General features: G+C 32.6%; 1 protein-coding gene across 3 annotated transcripts in view; it reads left to right on the plus strand.

Moving 5' to 3' along the window:
* Positions 1-16,032, plus strand: part of LOC150108109 (epidermal growth factor receptor-like) — a 495,579-nt gene that overhangs the window by 434,818 nt on the left and 44,729 nt on the right. For all 3 annotated transcript variants that reach the window (XM_090415594.1, XM_090415593.1, XM_090415595.1), the window contains 2 exons: positions 958-1,021; positions 6,242-6,333. In XM_090415594.1, the coding sequence (XP_090271720.1) occupies positions 958-1,021; positions 6,242-6,333 (156 nt within the window). The remainder of the gene's footprint in view (positions 1-957; positions 1,022-6,241; positions 6,334-16,032) is intronic.

Below are 16,032 nucleotides of genomic sequence, written 5' to 3' on the forward strand. Positions count from 1 at the left end.
TCCACATTTTGTGGACACAATTCCTCTGCAATCATTAACAGCAGTCCCCCCCCCTTCTCTTTTCACATGTCTGTTCTTCTGGAAAATTATATATCCTTCTATTTTTACTTTTGACATCTCATCCTCCTCAGACAACCAAGTTTCACTTATTCCAGTTTTCTGTGGGCATGCTGACTCGATCAATGCAACAAACTCAGTTCTCTTGTTTCAAATACCTCCTTACATTTGTTTTTATGTGTCAAATATGTGTCTTTGAAACCATTCTAACAGACAACACTCTCTTTCTTTCTCTCTATTTTAGCTGTTATACAGTTCTATTTGTCCTTCAAACTCATCCCACACATACTTATACCTGTATGAGTCATGATTGTGATGTATATTGCCATAGCCACTAATACAAAGGGGGTGTCCAGTTATTTTTGATCAGATAGTGTATCATACAACACACCACTTACCTGTGTCATCCCATCTCCTATCCCATTTGCAAGGCTGATATCAATTATTTGAAGTTTTTTTTTTTTAATCGTGAATATTGCAAAGTTGTTAAAATTCATTAAACACCTTTACATAATTTTGTCTATTGAAAATTTTTATTGGTAGTTCAGTTCTTAAATTTAATTGAAAGATGTGTCTAAGTTGTGTTATGTTTGTAAGATTTTTTTTTATGTGAATGAATTTGCCTGAAATTTATCCATTTTTATCCTTTTCATCAGCTATATCATATTTTTAAATTTTTTAAAAAAAGTAATCATATATTAATTTTAATTTTTATACATCCTAAAAATTTTATATACCTGTTTTATATTTTAAATATATATAATTTGTATATTTAAAATATAAAACATTTGATTTGATTTTAATATATAGTTATATATTTCAACCCTTTGATTTTGATACATAATACTCTAAGATGCTAACACACCATTTAAAATCAAAACAATAACAATTTTATTCTAGGGAATGGCATATTTAGAAGAGAGAAGAATGGTCCACCGAGATCTTGCTCTGCGAAATGTTTTATGTAAGTCTACATAATTATTATTATTATTGAATCGGAATAAATGATACTATAAAAAAATGGTTTTAATAAAATTTTAAAATTATATCTAAATCATGTATTATTTAAATTAGATTTAATCATTAAATTATATTTTTTTTAAAATATTTTAAATTTTCAGTTTTATTCTAACATCAAATTTTAAAATTAAATTCTAAAATTGTAAACTTCAGTTTAATTTGAATTTTGAAGTAAAAAAATGAGAAATGAGAGACTAAACATTCAACAAACTTACACAATAACCACAGTAATAAACTTTAATTAAAGTATAGATATTTCTTACTGAAAATAACATAAAATTATTGCATGTAAAAATACATATAATATATGATATGCAACAAGCAAATCAAAGAACACGAATACAAGATACATACAACAATCAATTACCAATACGACAACAACAACAATGAAATGAAATGCTTGAAATTAATATTAATAAATAATAAAATTATATAATAATAAAGAAAAAATTATTGATAGGAAGTTTGTAATGATATAACTTTTCATGTAGTACTATTATAAGATCCTGTATATACTCCCTGAGGTATGAATCAGAAATTTGATGATGATAAATAATGTTAAAACTATTCTTGATAGTTACATAAAATGAGAATTTCCCACACTTTTGGGAGAAAGAGACAATCATTCTGATTCAGGTTAGGCTGATGTAAAAGGGCTCCACAACTTTCTTCAAAAATGCATTCATATTTAAAACTCCTTCTATGGAGAAGATGAGCTTCTTCCCACAAGATACTGTGTTTAGTGTCAATACTCTCTCTCTCTCTCTGGAGCTACTGAATTATCTAACTTTTAGCTTTCATAGTACTAATGTTTTATAGATTTTCCCTCTTTCATAGTAAGATTATCATTTAAAAAAAAAGAGAGTGGGAACACAAAAAGAAACCCATTTAAAGGTGGGGGAGACACCAATAATATATTAGGCAAAAGAGGTCAAATGTTTAATATTTAATATATGAGCAATCGCTATTCCATCTGAATATAAAATTATTCAATTCAATGAGCATTTTTTCTCTTTTTTGTTTGGCTGTTTATTCTAGAAATGAAAGGATACAGTATTTTTTGTGAGGATAGAAAGGACAAGAAGATAGGGAAAGGGCTGCTGATGATAGCAGGTTAATTATGTCCACATAAGGTAGACATAATGAGAATGGTAATGATAATGAGGATCAAGAGTTTTAGATTATCAGAGGAAGTAATTGTGAGTGGGGTTTTGCACTTTCTTCCAGTTGGTGAGGGTGATCATGAAGTGATCGCCTGGGTTGCAACTGGTGATCTGGTGATGAGAAAAGAATATATGTGAAAACAAAAGGTGAGTGATTATGACAAGCTTAGAAGACATCATGGAGCTATAGCATGGAATGAGAACTTGAGCAGTAAGGAAATAAATGCTGCTTTGGATCTGAAAAGAAATATATAACAGCATCAATGTGTGAATGTATTCTGAAGGTTAAAAGACTAAATAAGGTAGGTGTAAAATGGATGAATGAGGGAGCTGAAGCATGAAATCTGGAAGAAGACAACACTCTGGAGGCAGTACAAGATGAATAATGGTAATAATCAGTTACATGAAGAGTATAAAGAATAAGCAAAGAGAGTGACCCAGTAAGGACAACAAAAGTGCAGTATGAGCAGAAAGTGTCAAATAGGGCAAAGAAAACACTAGAGAGTTTTTATGTTTTGTGGCAAGTATAAGGAAGAATTATTCTGGTAAGATAATGTTAATTGATAAAAATGGTAGAATGGTAACTGCTGCAAAAGACATTGTTGAGGTATTCAGTGACGAATTTAGAAGGGTTTCATCCTCATCAGGATGGAATCATAAGGAACTTAAATTAAGGGAATGTTCCAGAGAATTAGCATGCTTGTTTAATAAGAGTGTTACAATTGCAAAAGTTCCAAGAGAGTGGAAAGAAGATAAAATCCACTGCATAAAGGTTGTGATAAGGCTGCGGCTACAAATTATAAAGTCAATCTCTATATCTGAGTTGTGGTAAGGTATTAGACAGATTGGTGAGATGTAGGATACAGAAATGGGTTGATAACAGCAGTATTCTCTGTGGTTATCAGCATGGGTTTTCTTGTTAAAGGGAGATCATGTTTTACTAACTTACTCATGCACCAAAACAAGGTGCCTTGGAAAAGGGAGATGCATATACAGTGGTATACTTATATTTGGCAAAAGTTTTTGAAAGACTGCCACATGATAAGCTGTTGAATAAATTGAAACAGATGGGATTGGATAACAGACTTCTGAGTTAGATCAGTGACTAGCTGTTAGATAGGTATCAGAAAGTGGTGTGTAGCAGGAGTCAGTTTTGGGACTGTTGTTGTTCAATTTGTATGTTAATGATATTGGGACGGGCTTTAACTAGTGATGTGCAGCTGTTTGCAGATGATGCAAAATTGGGGAGAGCAATGCAGAGTTAAGCAGATGTTATGGCCTTACAGGACTTGAATAGATTACATGAATTGACAGTGAAGTTTAACTGTCAGTTCATTGTTGCAAAGTATAAGGTTTTGAAATTTGGTAAGCAACAATGAAATGCAAAGTACTTAGTGAGAAAACTTTGAAGGAGATAGAGGAGATGAGAAATCTGGGAGTGGCAGCAGACAAGGACCTGAAAATCAGGGATGACATTGCAAAAGTCGTGAAGACATCACATTGGATAATGGCAATGATGCAGAGGATACTGACATGCAGAAATAAAGAGGTTATGATGCCATTTTATAATAACTTAATCAGGCCTATACATATTATTGTGCCCAGATTTGGTCATTGGGTTTTTGTGGTGATGAGGATATGTTACAAAGGGTCCAGAGAAGATTCACAAAGGTGGTCGGTAGTCTTTGGAATGTGGAGTATGAGGACGGATTGAGAGAATGTAAACTGCAAAAGCCTTGTGAATAGGAGGAGTAGGGGAGGATATGATTGAGACATATAAGCTAGTCAGAGGTTATTATCAGGTTGACATGGAAAAGATTTTTCATAGAATGGGCGAAGAGGATAGAACAAGAGGCTATTGCTGGAAACTATAAGGAGGATGTGAGCAGAGGAATGAGGAGCAGGTTCTTTACATGGAGAGTGGTTGATAAGTGGAATGCATTGCCTGAATGTGTTGTGAATGTGGACACATTGAATCATTTAAGCCACAGTTGGATGAGCATTGTGTGCACTAGTGTGTTCCTCCCACAATGAGTCTCTGCCTCCATAGAGGTCGGAGCTAAATAATAATAATAATAATAATAATTCCAGACTGGTGTTAGTTACTAAAGAATTCTTCAGTAATGTAATTGAGTCCTTAAAATTCCTCTTTGGTCTTAGCCAAATGATGTGAATTTAAACAACCTCTAGTCATGAAGATCCACTTATGTGGATAGACTAGGAGAGTATATGTTAAGTTTTAATAATGGCAAACCTTGAGCAGACATATAAATACAAAATTAATAATGGAAAAACTCACGTAAAAAGATTATTTAATAGTATAATTTTCGCCTGTGTGTCACAGGCATCTTCAGTACATTTTAAGCTCAAATTAAACAATAAATAATGTCCACATTCACAACACACTCAGGCAATGCATTCCACTTATCAACCACTCTCCATGTAAAGAACCTGCTCCTCATTTCTCTGCTCACATCCTCCTTATAGTTTCCAGCAATAGTCTTTTTAGTATTCTTACACTAGCTACTTAGGTGGTGCTTTTTGGAATTGTCAATTATTGTTTAATTTGAGATTAAAATGTACTGAAGATGCCTGTGACACACAGGCGAAAATTATACTATTAAATAATCTTTTTAAGTGAGTTTTTCCGTTATTAATTTTGTAAGTATATGTTAAGAGTTTGATAGATAGGAAACAAATGACAGAGGTATAATTTGGTGAGAGCTTATAGATACACAAAACAGAAGGAAAGGGAAAGGAAGACTTTTCATGGTATGGAATGAGTGTCTTCAATTTTTACTTTAACAATACATTTTTTCTTTTGCTTTCTGCTTAATTTTGTTATCCATTTTACTAAAGCATACTATTTATTCACTGCAGCTTTTTTTTTTTTAATATCTAGGCATAATTAATCTCATTCCTCTTCCTCCACAAATATTCTTTTGCATTTCAGCTTATAACACTTTTTATGTCCTGCCTAATCTTCTGTTTTATATACTACTCTTTTTGATTACCAGAAAAGTAAATCATAATCATCTTCTGCTTGGAGTGAAATGGTGTGCCATTTTATTCCAAGACTGTGTTGACAATGAACACTTTGTCTGTTCCTCCAGTCATCTGTATACAGTAACCCAGATCTGAGTTGCTGTGCACAGATGACATCAGTGGTGCCCCCTGTCCCCCCAAAGAAAAAAGGGAAAAAAAAACCCACTAGAAAATTTTCCAAAAATCTTTTCCTAATTAAAATTCATTTTTTTATTTATGTTGTGTTGTGTCTTCTATTTCTATACTACTTATGAACTAGCGATCATTGCAGATGCTCAGTCATAGGTTATAGTGTGTACTCTCAAATCTTCTACTCAACTCCCCCCCCCCCCCTCCAAGATTAAATCCTGAGTGTGCTACTGGATGACATCACCTACATTTTATTGGGGGAAGGGATAAGGAAACACAGAGAATTCAAAAATAATTTACTAAAATGACTGGGACTATGGAATATTGCCTGTGAGGAGAGAATGGTTGATAGATGATTAAGAATATGATAGAGACATAAGTTGGTGAAAGAAACTTATAAGATGAGTGGGAGAGTTTTCTTATTATGACAGATGAAAGAGAGTGAAACAGCCATTCCTGATAATTAAATACAGTTGTGGTAAAAATTGTGTAAAGTATACTTTCCTCATTGAGACTAATCGGTGATCTGCATTATGAAAGGATGAAGAAGTCACAGACTTGAAATGAATTTTACTAGCCTTGTGAAGACAGTAACAGCTAGGGTATATCTCTTATGTCTTCATGGTGATTTAGAAGTGATAAATATCATGCTTTATTATTTTCCATTATGTTTTCCCTTTTTGGAAAGCATTTTTTACATTTTATTTTTTTATTAACCAGTTTAAATATATATATATATATATATATTGTTTTATCATTCTTGCATCAACATAAAAAAAAAAAAGGAATAAATAAATGAATCATATCCATGTTTGCTTTTCCTACAGTACAAACACCAGGATGTGTAAAAATAACAGATTTTGGTTTAGCCAAACTGCTAGATATCAATGAAGATGAATATAAAGCTGCAGGAGGAAAGGTAAAAGAAATGCTTTTAATATTTATAAAGACAGAAATACTTTTCCATTTTAGATTATTTACTTTTTAATTATTTTAATTATGTTACTGTTTGCTTTATTGAGGATGGTTAATGAAATTGAAAGTCTGATTTTGGTCTAATATATGTTAATCATATCATAATCAAAATATGTTGGCTTATTACTAGAAATGAGCGGACACATTTGCAGTTGTTTTTTTTATATATATTTGCAATTAAACAGGACTAATAATGAATTCTTAAGCACAAATGCAAACATAATAACATTAATCCTTTCTTTCACTGTTACATTTAGTTCTATATTCATCATAAAAATTAATTTATTTATATATAATGAATAATAATATAAAAAAAATTATATATAATGAAACAGAAGAAAAGGATTAAGCATTATGCATAGGGAGCTGACCCCTTTTTAAACAAACCCCCCCAAGCCTTCAAATTAACTGTTTACATTAGCCAATTAAATTTTGTTATTAAATAGAATATTGGCTGAAAAAAACATATGTGAAATTTTCTTCAGATGAGATGATGACCTATGTGATGCACTTTGAGTTGTTTGCATAAATATAAGTTTAAAATAATAAATAAATAAATAAATATATATATATATATATATATATATAGGGTATACTGCAAATAGGGTATATTATGAAGAAATTATGAAAGAATTAAACCAAGAACCAGTAATAGAAAAAATTAAAAAATATAAACATAAATGGATGGAATACGTTCAAAGAATGAAAACAGAAAGATTACCAAAACAAGCCTTAAAGTACAAGCCATTAGGAAAAAGAAAACCAGGACGTCCTCTTAAACGATGACTTCTAAGGCCGGAACAGGCCATGCTAGGCCTAAATATCCTTGATAAGCGTGATGATGATGATGATATATATATATATATATATATATATATATATATATATATATATATTGGCCTTATTATTAAGTTCAATAATAAAGCCAATGGTAAACATGCAAAACCAATACATTCATACGAAAATACATATAGAAAAACAAGAATATAATATAGTAAAGTACAGAGAAAGAACAAAAATTAAAATTTAAACAAGAAACTCTGAAAATCTACACTATACATGGGTAGCCAGCAATAATAAATGTGTGCAGGCCATGTTGAATAAATCATCATTAGATGTCATTGGATAATTTGATGATGATTGTATTCATCATCATGTTATTCACCATGAAACTGCAGAAAAAATACTAGGAGTGCATAGAAGAAAAGACAAAGAATGGATATCTTCACACACACACAAAACTCAGAATTGAAGAAAGAAAAGAAATTAAGAAAAAATCATACAAGATAAGAATAACATCAGCTTACAAAAGAAATATAAAGAACTACACAAAGAGATTAAGAAAAATTCAAGTAAAGAAAAGAGAGAGAGAAAGTTTATTGAAAACCTAATAAATGAGTAGAAATTGCAGATAATAGAGGTGATACTAAAATATTATATAATATTATGAGAACAATAACAGGCAACAAAAGAAGAAGAGGAGATATAATTAAAGACAAACAAGGAAATAAAATAAACATTAATAAAAGAAAATAGAAAGATGGGTAGAATACTTCAAAGAGATAATGAATAGAGAAAAACCTGAAAAGAAATTCAAATACCAGAAAGATGGAGAGAAGAGGCTAGGAATAAGAAAAGTCTCATTGACTATGTTATTGTTGATAGTGATGTTTTCTCCCTGGTGCAGGACACCAGAGTGTACAGAGGATTTGAAATTGGAAGTGATCACTATTTAGTCTTGAGCAGGATAAAATTGAATTTCATATTGAAAAGAATAACATGTAAGAAAGTTTTAAAGCGAATAAAAGATGAGCAGCTCTCAGATTTGAACTGTAGACTAAAATACACAAAGATTATTGAAGAAAAAATGAAAGAGTTTGAGAACAGGAATCAAACCATGGAGATTCATTGGCAAACTCTGAAGAAAACTTTGATTGATTCAGCCAGAGAGGCATGTGGTGAGGTTGTCTGCAAGGATAGAAAAATCAGAACTCCCTGGTGGACACAGGAAGTTAAAGAGGCAGTGAAGGAAAAGAAGAAAGCATATCAAAAGTTCCTTTCAAATAAGTCAGCTTGTGCTCTTAGAGAATATAGAGACAAATGCAAGAATGCTAAACACTGTGTAAAACTAGCTAAACAAAAGTCATGGGAGGACTTTGGCAAGAATATAGAAAATAAATATCAAGAAGGTGGCAAAATATTCTGGAGGTTGTTGAAGAAGCTTAGGAATGGAGGAAAGAGTGCTGTAAAAGGAGTTAGAGATGATAAAGGTGAAATGAAAACGGTAGAAAAAGATATCCTTGAAGTATGGAGTAATTACTTTGAAAAACTGCTAAATGAAACAAGCAGTGATGACAGCACAGTGGTAAAAAACACTGACCAGGCATACAGTCAGGAATGCATATCCATACTCGAAGTGGAAAAAGCAATCAAAGGCTTGAAATGTGGAAAGGCAGCAGGAGTAGATGATATTCGACCAGAAATGTTGAAATAGGTGGTATAAGAGTCTTACAGTGGCTGCACTGCATAGTTCAGAAAGCATGGACAGAGGGACGAATTCCCGATGATTGGAGTAGAGCTCTCATAGTACCCATATATAAAAAGGGAAATAAAACTGAATGTGAGAATTACAGAGGTATTTCCCTACTGAGCGTTCCTGGCAAGATCTATGCAAGTATACTTGAGAAACGGTTGAGAAGAATTGTGGAAGAAAAGCTTGGTGAAGAACAAGCTGGATTCAGGCCAAATAGAGGCTGTCAGGATCAGATCTTCACTTTACGACAAATAGTCGAGAAAGCATGGGAATATAACAAAGATCTGTATTTAAGTTTTGTCGATTTGGAAAAGGCATATGACAAGGTGCCAAGAGAGAAGCTATTCAATACGCTGCAGTTATATGGTGTTAATGGGGCATTATATCAAGCAATACTTAGTCTTTATTTGAGTTGTAAGTTAGCAGTTAGAATTGAAGAAAGTACAGGAAGATGGTTTAATGTTAAATCTGGTGTAAGACAAGGATGTACATTATCCCCTCTGTTATTCATTATCTATATGGATCACATTATGAGTGGTATTAAACCTGATATCAAAATTGGAGATGTTAATGTCAGCTCTTTGCTTTATGTGGATGATGTTATACTTCTAAATAAATCCGCTACAAGTCTGCAAGATTCTCTGACTAAATTCGATTTCTGTTGTAATAGATATGGTATGAAGGTCAGCAATAAAAAGACAAAGACAATGAAAATAGGCAGAATCATTGAAAATGTCAACTGTGTTGTTAATGGAGAACCTGTGGAACAAGTAAAACATCTCAGCTACTTAGGCACGATTTTTACTGAAGATGGTAAATTAAATATAGAAATAGACAACAGAATCAGCAAAAGCTGGTATGGTGGGAAGTCAATTGAATAAATTCCTACGCAATAAAAGAGAAATTAGTCGGAACACTAAATTAGCTGTATACAAGACAGTGTTCAAACCAGTTTTAACTTATGGATCTGAGAGCTGGGTCAGAAGTAAAACACTTGACCAAAGACTAGAGACTGCAGATATGAGAGTCCTGAGAAAGATTATAGGTGTGAACAGATGGCATCAATGGCAATATCATATTAAAAACCAGGATATTAGGAAAGAACTTGACATTGTCAGCATCCAGGAATGCATTAGCAGAGCTAATCTCAGGTGGTATGGTCACTTAAACAGAATGGGCGAGGAAAGATTAGCAAAACAAGTGTTCTCTGCCAGGCTGGCAGCAGAAGGACCCAGAGGAAGACCAAGATATAGGTGGATTGATATGGTACAAATTGCCTTAGACGATTGAAATATAAGATCTGATAATGTTGGAGTCTTGACAAGTAACAGACTGATTTGGAGGAAAATTGTAGATAGGAAGTTAGTAATGATGTAATTTTTTTTCATGTAGTTACTATCATATCCTGTACACCCCTTGAGGATACATGGCAGGAATTTGACGATGATGATGATGATGAAAGAAAAGAAAAAAATATTAAAAATAGACACATAAGAAATAAAATATTCTTGGACCTTGCAAAAGCGTTTGATAGATTACCACATGATAAATTGGTGTACAAACTGCAGAGTATAGGAATAGATAGTATATTGGTTAGATGGATCAGAGATTGGCTCTCCGAATGATACCAGCAAGTTGTGTGTGATAGAGCTGTGTCTCAGAAAAGAATGTGACCAGTGGCATGCCTTAGGGTTCTGTTCTTGGGCTTCTACTGTTTAATTTATTTGTTAATGATATTTCACATACATAGACTGGGAATCTTCAAATGTTTGCTGATGATGCAAAGTTAGGTAGAATTATCAGGAGTAGTGCTGATGTTAATTCTCTACAGGAAGATTTGAATAGACTTTTAGCTTGGATAAATGAGTGGGGTTACAGGTTTAATATTAAAAAATGCAAGGTCTTACACTTTGGGATACAGAGATATAAGGCCATGTACTGTATTGGTGGAGCTGTACTTTAGGAAGTGGATGATATTCAGAATCTTGGAATGATGGTAGAGAGTGGACTGAAGTTTTGAGGTGACTTCGCACATACTGCAAAGACTGCACATCATATTGCTGCTGTAATAAAAAAGTACATTGACATGTAGGGATAAGGAGGTGGTGGTGTCTTGCCTCTATATAAGGCATTGTCAGGCCACATATGGGCTATTTTGCTCAGATTTGTTCACCTAGTTTTCATTGTGATGTGGAAATATTAGAGAGGGTCCAAAGACGAATAATAGAGGTTGGCAGATAGGAGGAAAAGAGGAGATATGATAGGGACCTTCAGGTTAGTTAAGATATTTTATCAGATTAATTAAGAAGAAATTATAAAAAGAGTGGATGTTAAGATGGGAAGAATGAGAGATCATCCCTGAAAGTTGTATAGAGGTGTGGTGAAGAAGGGCGTGTGGAGAGTTATTAGTGAGTGGAATGCACTGGATCGGTGCATTGCTGGTTGAGTGGGTCTCCCACTTGACTCCATGGAGGTTGTCAAATAATAATAATAATAAATTAATCCTTTCTCCATTAAATCTAAGTTATCTAGAGCTTTAAAAGTGGTATCCTTGTAGAATATTGGTTGAAAGAAGCCCTCATTGCAACTCACCCCCCAACACACGCACACTCAGTTTTCACAAATATATGTCTTAAGAGATATTGGTGTTTTTGTATTTGTTACATTTCAATGACAATGTCAGTCATAAGGTGAAAGATTATACAAACTGAAAGCTATAATTAATCTCAGGAAAACTTTCAGTGAAGTATTTATCTAACCTTTAATCTCACCCAAAACTCATAGATTTTGCATAAAACTTTCATATTATGTGATTGAGACAGGATATATAGTTGAATTGATTGTATGCATAGTTGCAAATTTCAGAAGATAAATTTTTGGTTTCTTAGGCAGTTGTGCTAACACTGATGCACCTATTTACCAAAAAGGCCATACTTTGTGGATACTCAGTTAGTTCAAATGATAGTAGTACATGTGAAACAGTTAAGTAAAACCAAAAGGAGTTAACAAAAGTCACAGAGAAGTTAGAAAAGTGATAGGTAGATGCAAAACATGCTGTTAACATGATTGCTATCAGGTGGACGTCCAGGTACATGTGCATGCAGATCATACTTGATGAAAACTTAGACCAATCAGCCAATAACAAAACCTCATTGTGTAATAGAGTATAATTAGAATATAGATACATTTGACAACTCAGACATGATGAAAAGTTCTGTTGAATGTGTGTAAGACCTTGAAGTGGTAGAAAATGTTTCATACTCCTGGACATTAATCTTCAGACATGCTGCATAATTTAAAAACAGGGAAAACATAACGCTTGCAGAGTGAGAATTTTTTCAAAAATTCCATATGCCAAGAGCAACCACTAAAATAAAATGTCTATCACCTGGTGAATAATCCCTCAGACTGACTCAAAAGCATTGGTCTCATCCATACCAAAAATGAAAAATTTCCTAGGTATTGTCATTGTGTGTGTGTGTGTGTGTGTGTGTGTGTGTGTGTGTGTGTGTGTGTGTGTGTGTGTGTGTGTGTGTGTGTGTGTGTGTGTGTGTGTGTGTGTGTGTGTGTGTGTGTGTGTGTGTGACTTGAGAAAAAAAAAGGGAAAGAGGGGGAGGGAGAGAGAGAAACAGATGTGTAACAAATGAAGTATTTCCCTGCGAGTATACTCAAGTTTTAAAAACTATTATACAATGGCTATTTGAAAGGATGATAGTTGTGTAGAATGGTCAGTATTGTATAAAAATGCTGACTAAGATTTAATAAAACATAATTTATAGTGTCACAATTTTGATTACCTCTGATTTGAAAACAAATAACCTATAGTTTTTTTTTTTTACTTTAAATTAGTGTTATTTTTTTCTCCATGTTTTACCAACACATTTCTGTATGTCTGGTATTCATTTTCAACTGTGCTGTTTAATCTATAACAAGGACCAACTTCTTTACATCAGCTGCCTTCTCTAATGACTCAAAAAAAATTCTCCAGTTCCTTATTTTGACACGAAACTGGGTGATGTTCAAGAAGAGTATCTTTATGTTTAGTGTTGAATACCATCATAGCTGCTCCTTCCTTTCTCTGATCAATATTGCCTGAATATATCATCTCGTATTTGTTATTTAGAAGAATCTCACTTGTTTTCATCTTCTTTTTTTCAGTAATAACACCAATTATATCACTCTAGTACTTCACCAGTTCTTCTTATTATTATTTTCCTGACCCCCATGGAGTCACAAGACTCATCGCAGGAGATCAACACTATTACTAATAACACTCCCAAGCTTCACATCATCTGCAAACAACTGAACATCTCCCTATAGTCCTGTGACAATATCATTGACATAAAGATTGAACAGAAGTGGTCCCAGGACTGAACCTTGTGGAACTTGTAACCTTGCTACTCCCCGATACTGCTCCTATTTGACAGGGTGCCACATGACTTAGAAAAATCCAAAAAAATAACAGTGCATGCCTTTCCTTCATCCACTGCTCTTGTTAAAAAAGGTAATCAGATTACTAAAGCAAGAGTGTCCTTTAACAAATCCATGCTGGCCTGCATAAATCATATTACCCTCATCTGTCCATTTCTGTATTTGAGTTCTTACCAATTTCTTCAGAATCTTAACAGCTACAGAAGAAATACAAACAGGCCTATAGTTTGATACCTCCATTCTACCACCACCCTTATGCAACGGTACTATCTTATCCTCCTTCCACTTTCCAGAAACCGGCCCCATAGCAAGACTTTCATTAAACAGCCAAGTTAATGGCACAGTTCTTCTTCTTTTTCTTCTGCTAGGTCCACTTTTTTTTTCATTGATGCCTTTTGCATTGATGGTGCCTATCTTGAATTATGCTGCTACTGATGATGATTTTGTGTGAATTTTTACTGTTCATTCTAATTCCCCCTTTTTTTTTTCTTTTTTTCCCCCAGCTTTCTATACATTAAGTAATGATAATAGATTGGAACTTTTTGTAAGAACTGCATTTCAACTGAAGGTCTTATACTGTATAGATGTAGCAGGTCTCTTTCTCTTGGAAACTTTTTTTTTTTTTTCATCATCATCATGCGTATCAAGGATTTAGGCCTAGCATGGCCTGTTCTGGCCTTAGAAGTCATCATTAAATCGTTTGAGAGGACGTCCTGGTTTTCTTTTTCCTAATGGCTTGTACTTTAAGGCTTGTTTTGGTAATCTTTATGTTTTCATTCTTTGAGCATGTTCCATCCATTTATGTTTATATTTTTTAATTTTTTCTATTACTGGTTCTTGGTTTAATTCTTTCATACTATCTTTGTTTCTTTTGTGATCAAATATGGTATACTTTGCAGTTTTTCTCATAAACTTCATTTCTGCTGTTGTTAATCTTTGTTTGTCTTTTTGTTTTATTGTCCAGATTTCGCTTCCATACATTAAGACTGGTAGGGCTAATGTATTGTACACTTTTAGCCTGGTTTTTTTTTGAACTAGGTTTGGTTTAAATATAGAGTTAATTACACCTGTTATTTTTAAATATTTTGCAATTTTTATGTTTATATCTTTTTCATTTTCATATGAGATCATACTCGTAGGTAGTTAAATGAATTCACCTGTTCTAAGATCTTGTTATCTATTACTATTTTAGTTCTTGCTGGATCTTGTCCTTTAAAGGCCATGGTTTTTGATTTTTAATTTTGATATTATCATACCATAATCTTTGGATATCTCATTTAGATCTAAAATAGCTTTCTGTAAGTTATCTTCAGAATTTGTAATTATTATTTGGTCGTCGGCAAAGAGGAGAACTTAAGTTGTTAACTTAAACAACTTAAGTGTTTAAGTTAACTGTAGGAGAAAGTTTAATTCCTTGATGTAAATTTTTATTCCATTTTATTATTATTTCGTTTAAGTAGATATTAAAAAGAGTTGCTGAGAGGGGACATCCCTGTTGGACCCCTTGGTTTATCTCTCTCGTATATGATAGCTCGTGATTTAATCTATTTGTATTTGATTATTTTCATATATACTTGTGATAGCTTTTATGATATTATTTGGTATTTGTCTTTCTTTTAATATGTTAAATAATGTTTCTTTTAACTTTGTCAAATGCTTTTTCAAGGTCAATAAATGCAATATGTGTTTCTAAATTATATTCTTTTCTTTTCTCTATTATTAATTTTAGGCAAAAGGCCGGGTCTATACATGATTGTCCTTTTCTAAGTCCATTCTATACTTCTAGAATAAAGTTTTTGGAATATTTCATTAGTTTGTTATTTAAGATTCTGCTATAGCTTTTGTAACAGGAATTTAGTATACTGATACCCCTATAGTTTTTAGGGTCATCTCTATTACCTTTCTTAAAGACAGGAATCACAATTGCTTTTTTCCATTCTATTGGGGGGATACCAGTTGAGTAAATTTTATTTAAAAATAATAAGAGTCTTTCTTTGAATCTTGTTCCTGCATATTTATATAGTTCTGAACCTAGCTTATCTTCTCCAAGTGATTTTCCGTTTCTTGTTTCTTTCAAGATGATTTCTAATTCTTCTTCAGTTATTTCCTTTTCATTTTTGTTAATTGTTTGCCAGTTGTCTTTTTTAAAATATCTGTCTATCCACAGTTCTGTGTAGTAATTTAGAAATTCTTCTAATTTCAATTCAGTGTTTAATTTTGCTTTCTTTGGTATCTGCATTTAAGTGTTTCAAAATCTTATATACATTGGGTCTTATTTTATATAAATCATGTTCTAAATTAGAAACAAATTTATTCCATGATTCTCTGTCTTTTTCTGACTTCTCTTTTAGCTATGGCACTTATTCTTTTATATTCTATTTCATCTTCTAATCTTTTACTGCTTAACTATTTGTGATAGGCTTCTTTTTTCTTTTGATTATTTCTTTGATTGTATCATCCCAGATCTTCAGTTTTTTTCTTTTATTGAATTTTTTGGTCTTTCCTAAGCTTTCATTTGCTGCTGCATTTAGTATCGTTTTTATATTAAACCATTCTATTTCTATTTCTTCATTTTGTTTTATTTTATCTAGATATTGGTTAATTCTTTGTTCATATAGCCATTGTACATTTGTGTCATTCAATAGTTTAGTTTTATAAACAAATGTTTCAATTTTTCTT

The sequence above is a fragment of the Typopeltis vanoorti genome, chromosome 3 (assembly GCF_054136105.1).
Source record: "Typopeltis vanoorti isolate ZY-2024b chromosome 3, IOZ_Tvanoo_1.0, whole genome shotgun sequence".
In the NCBI taxonomy this organism is placed as follows: domain Eukaryota; kingdom Metazoa; phylum Arthropoda; class Arachnida; order Uropygi; family Thelyphonidae; genus Typopeltis; species Typopeltis vanoorti.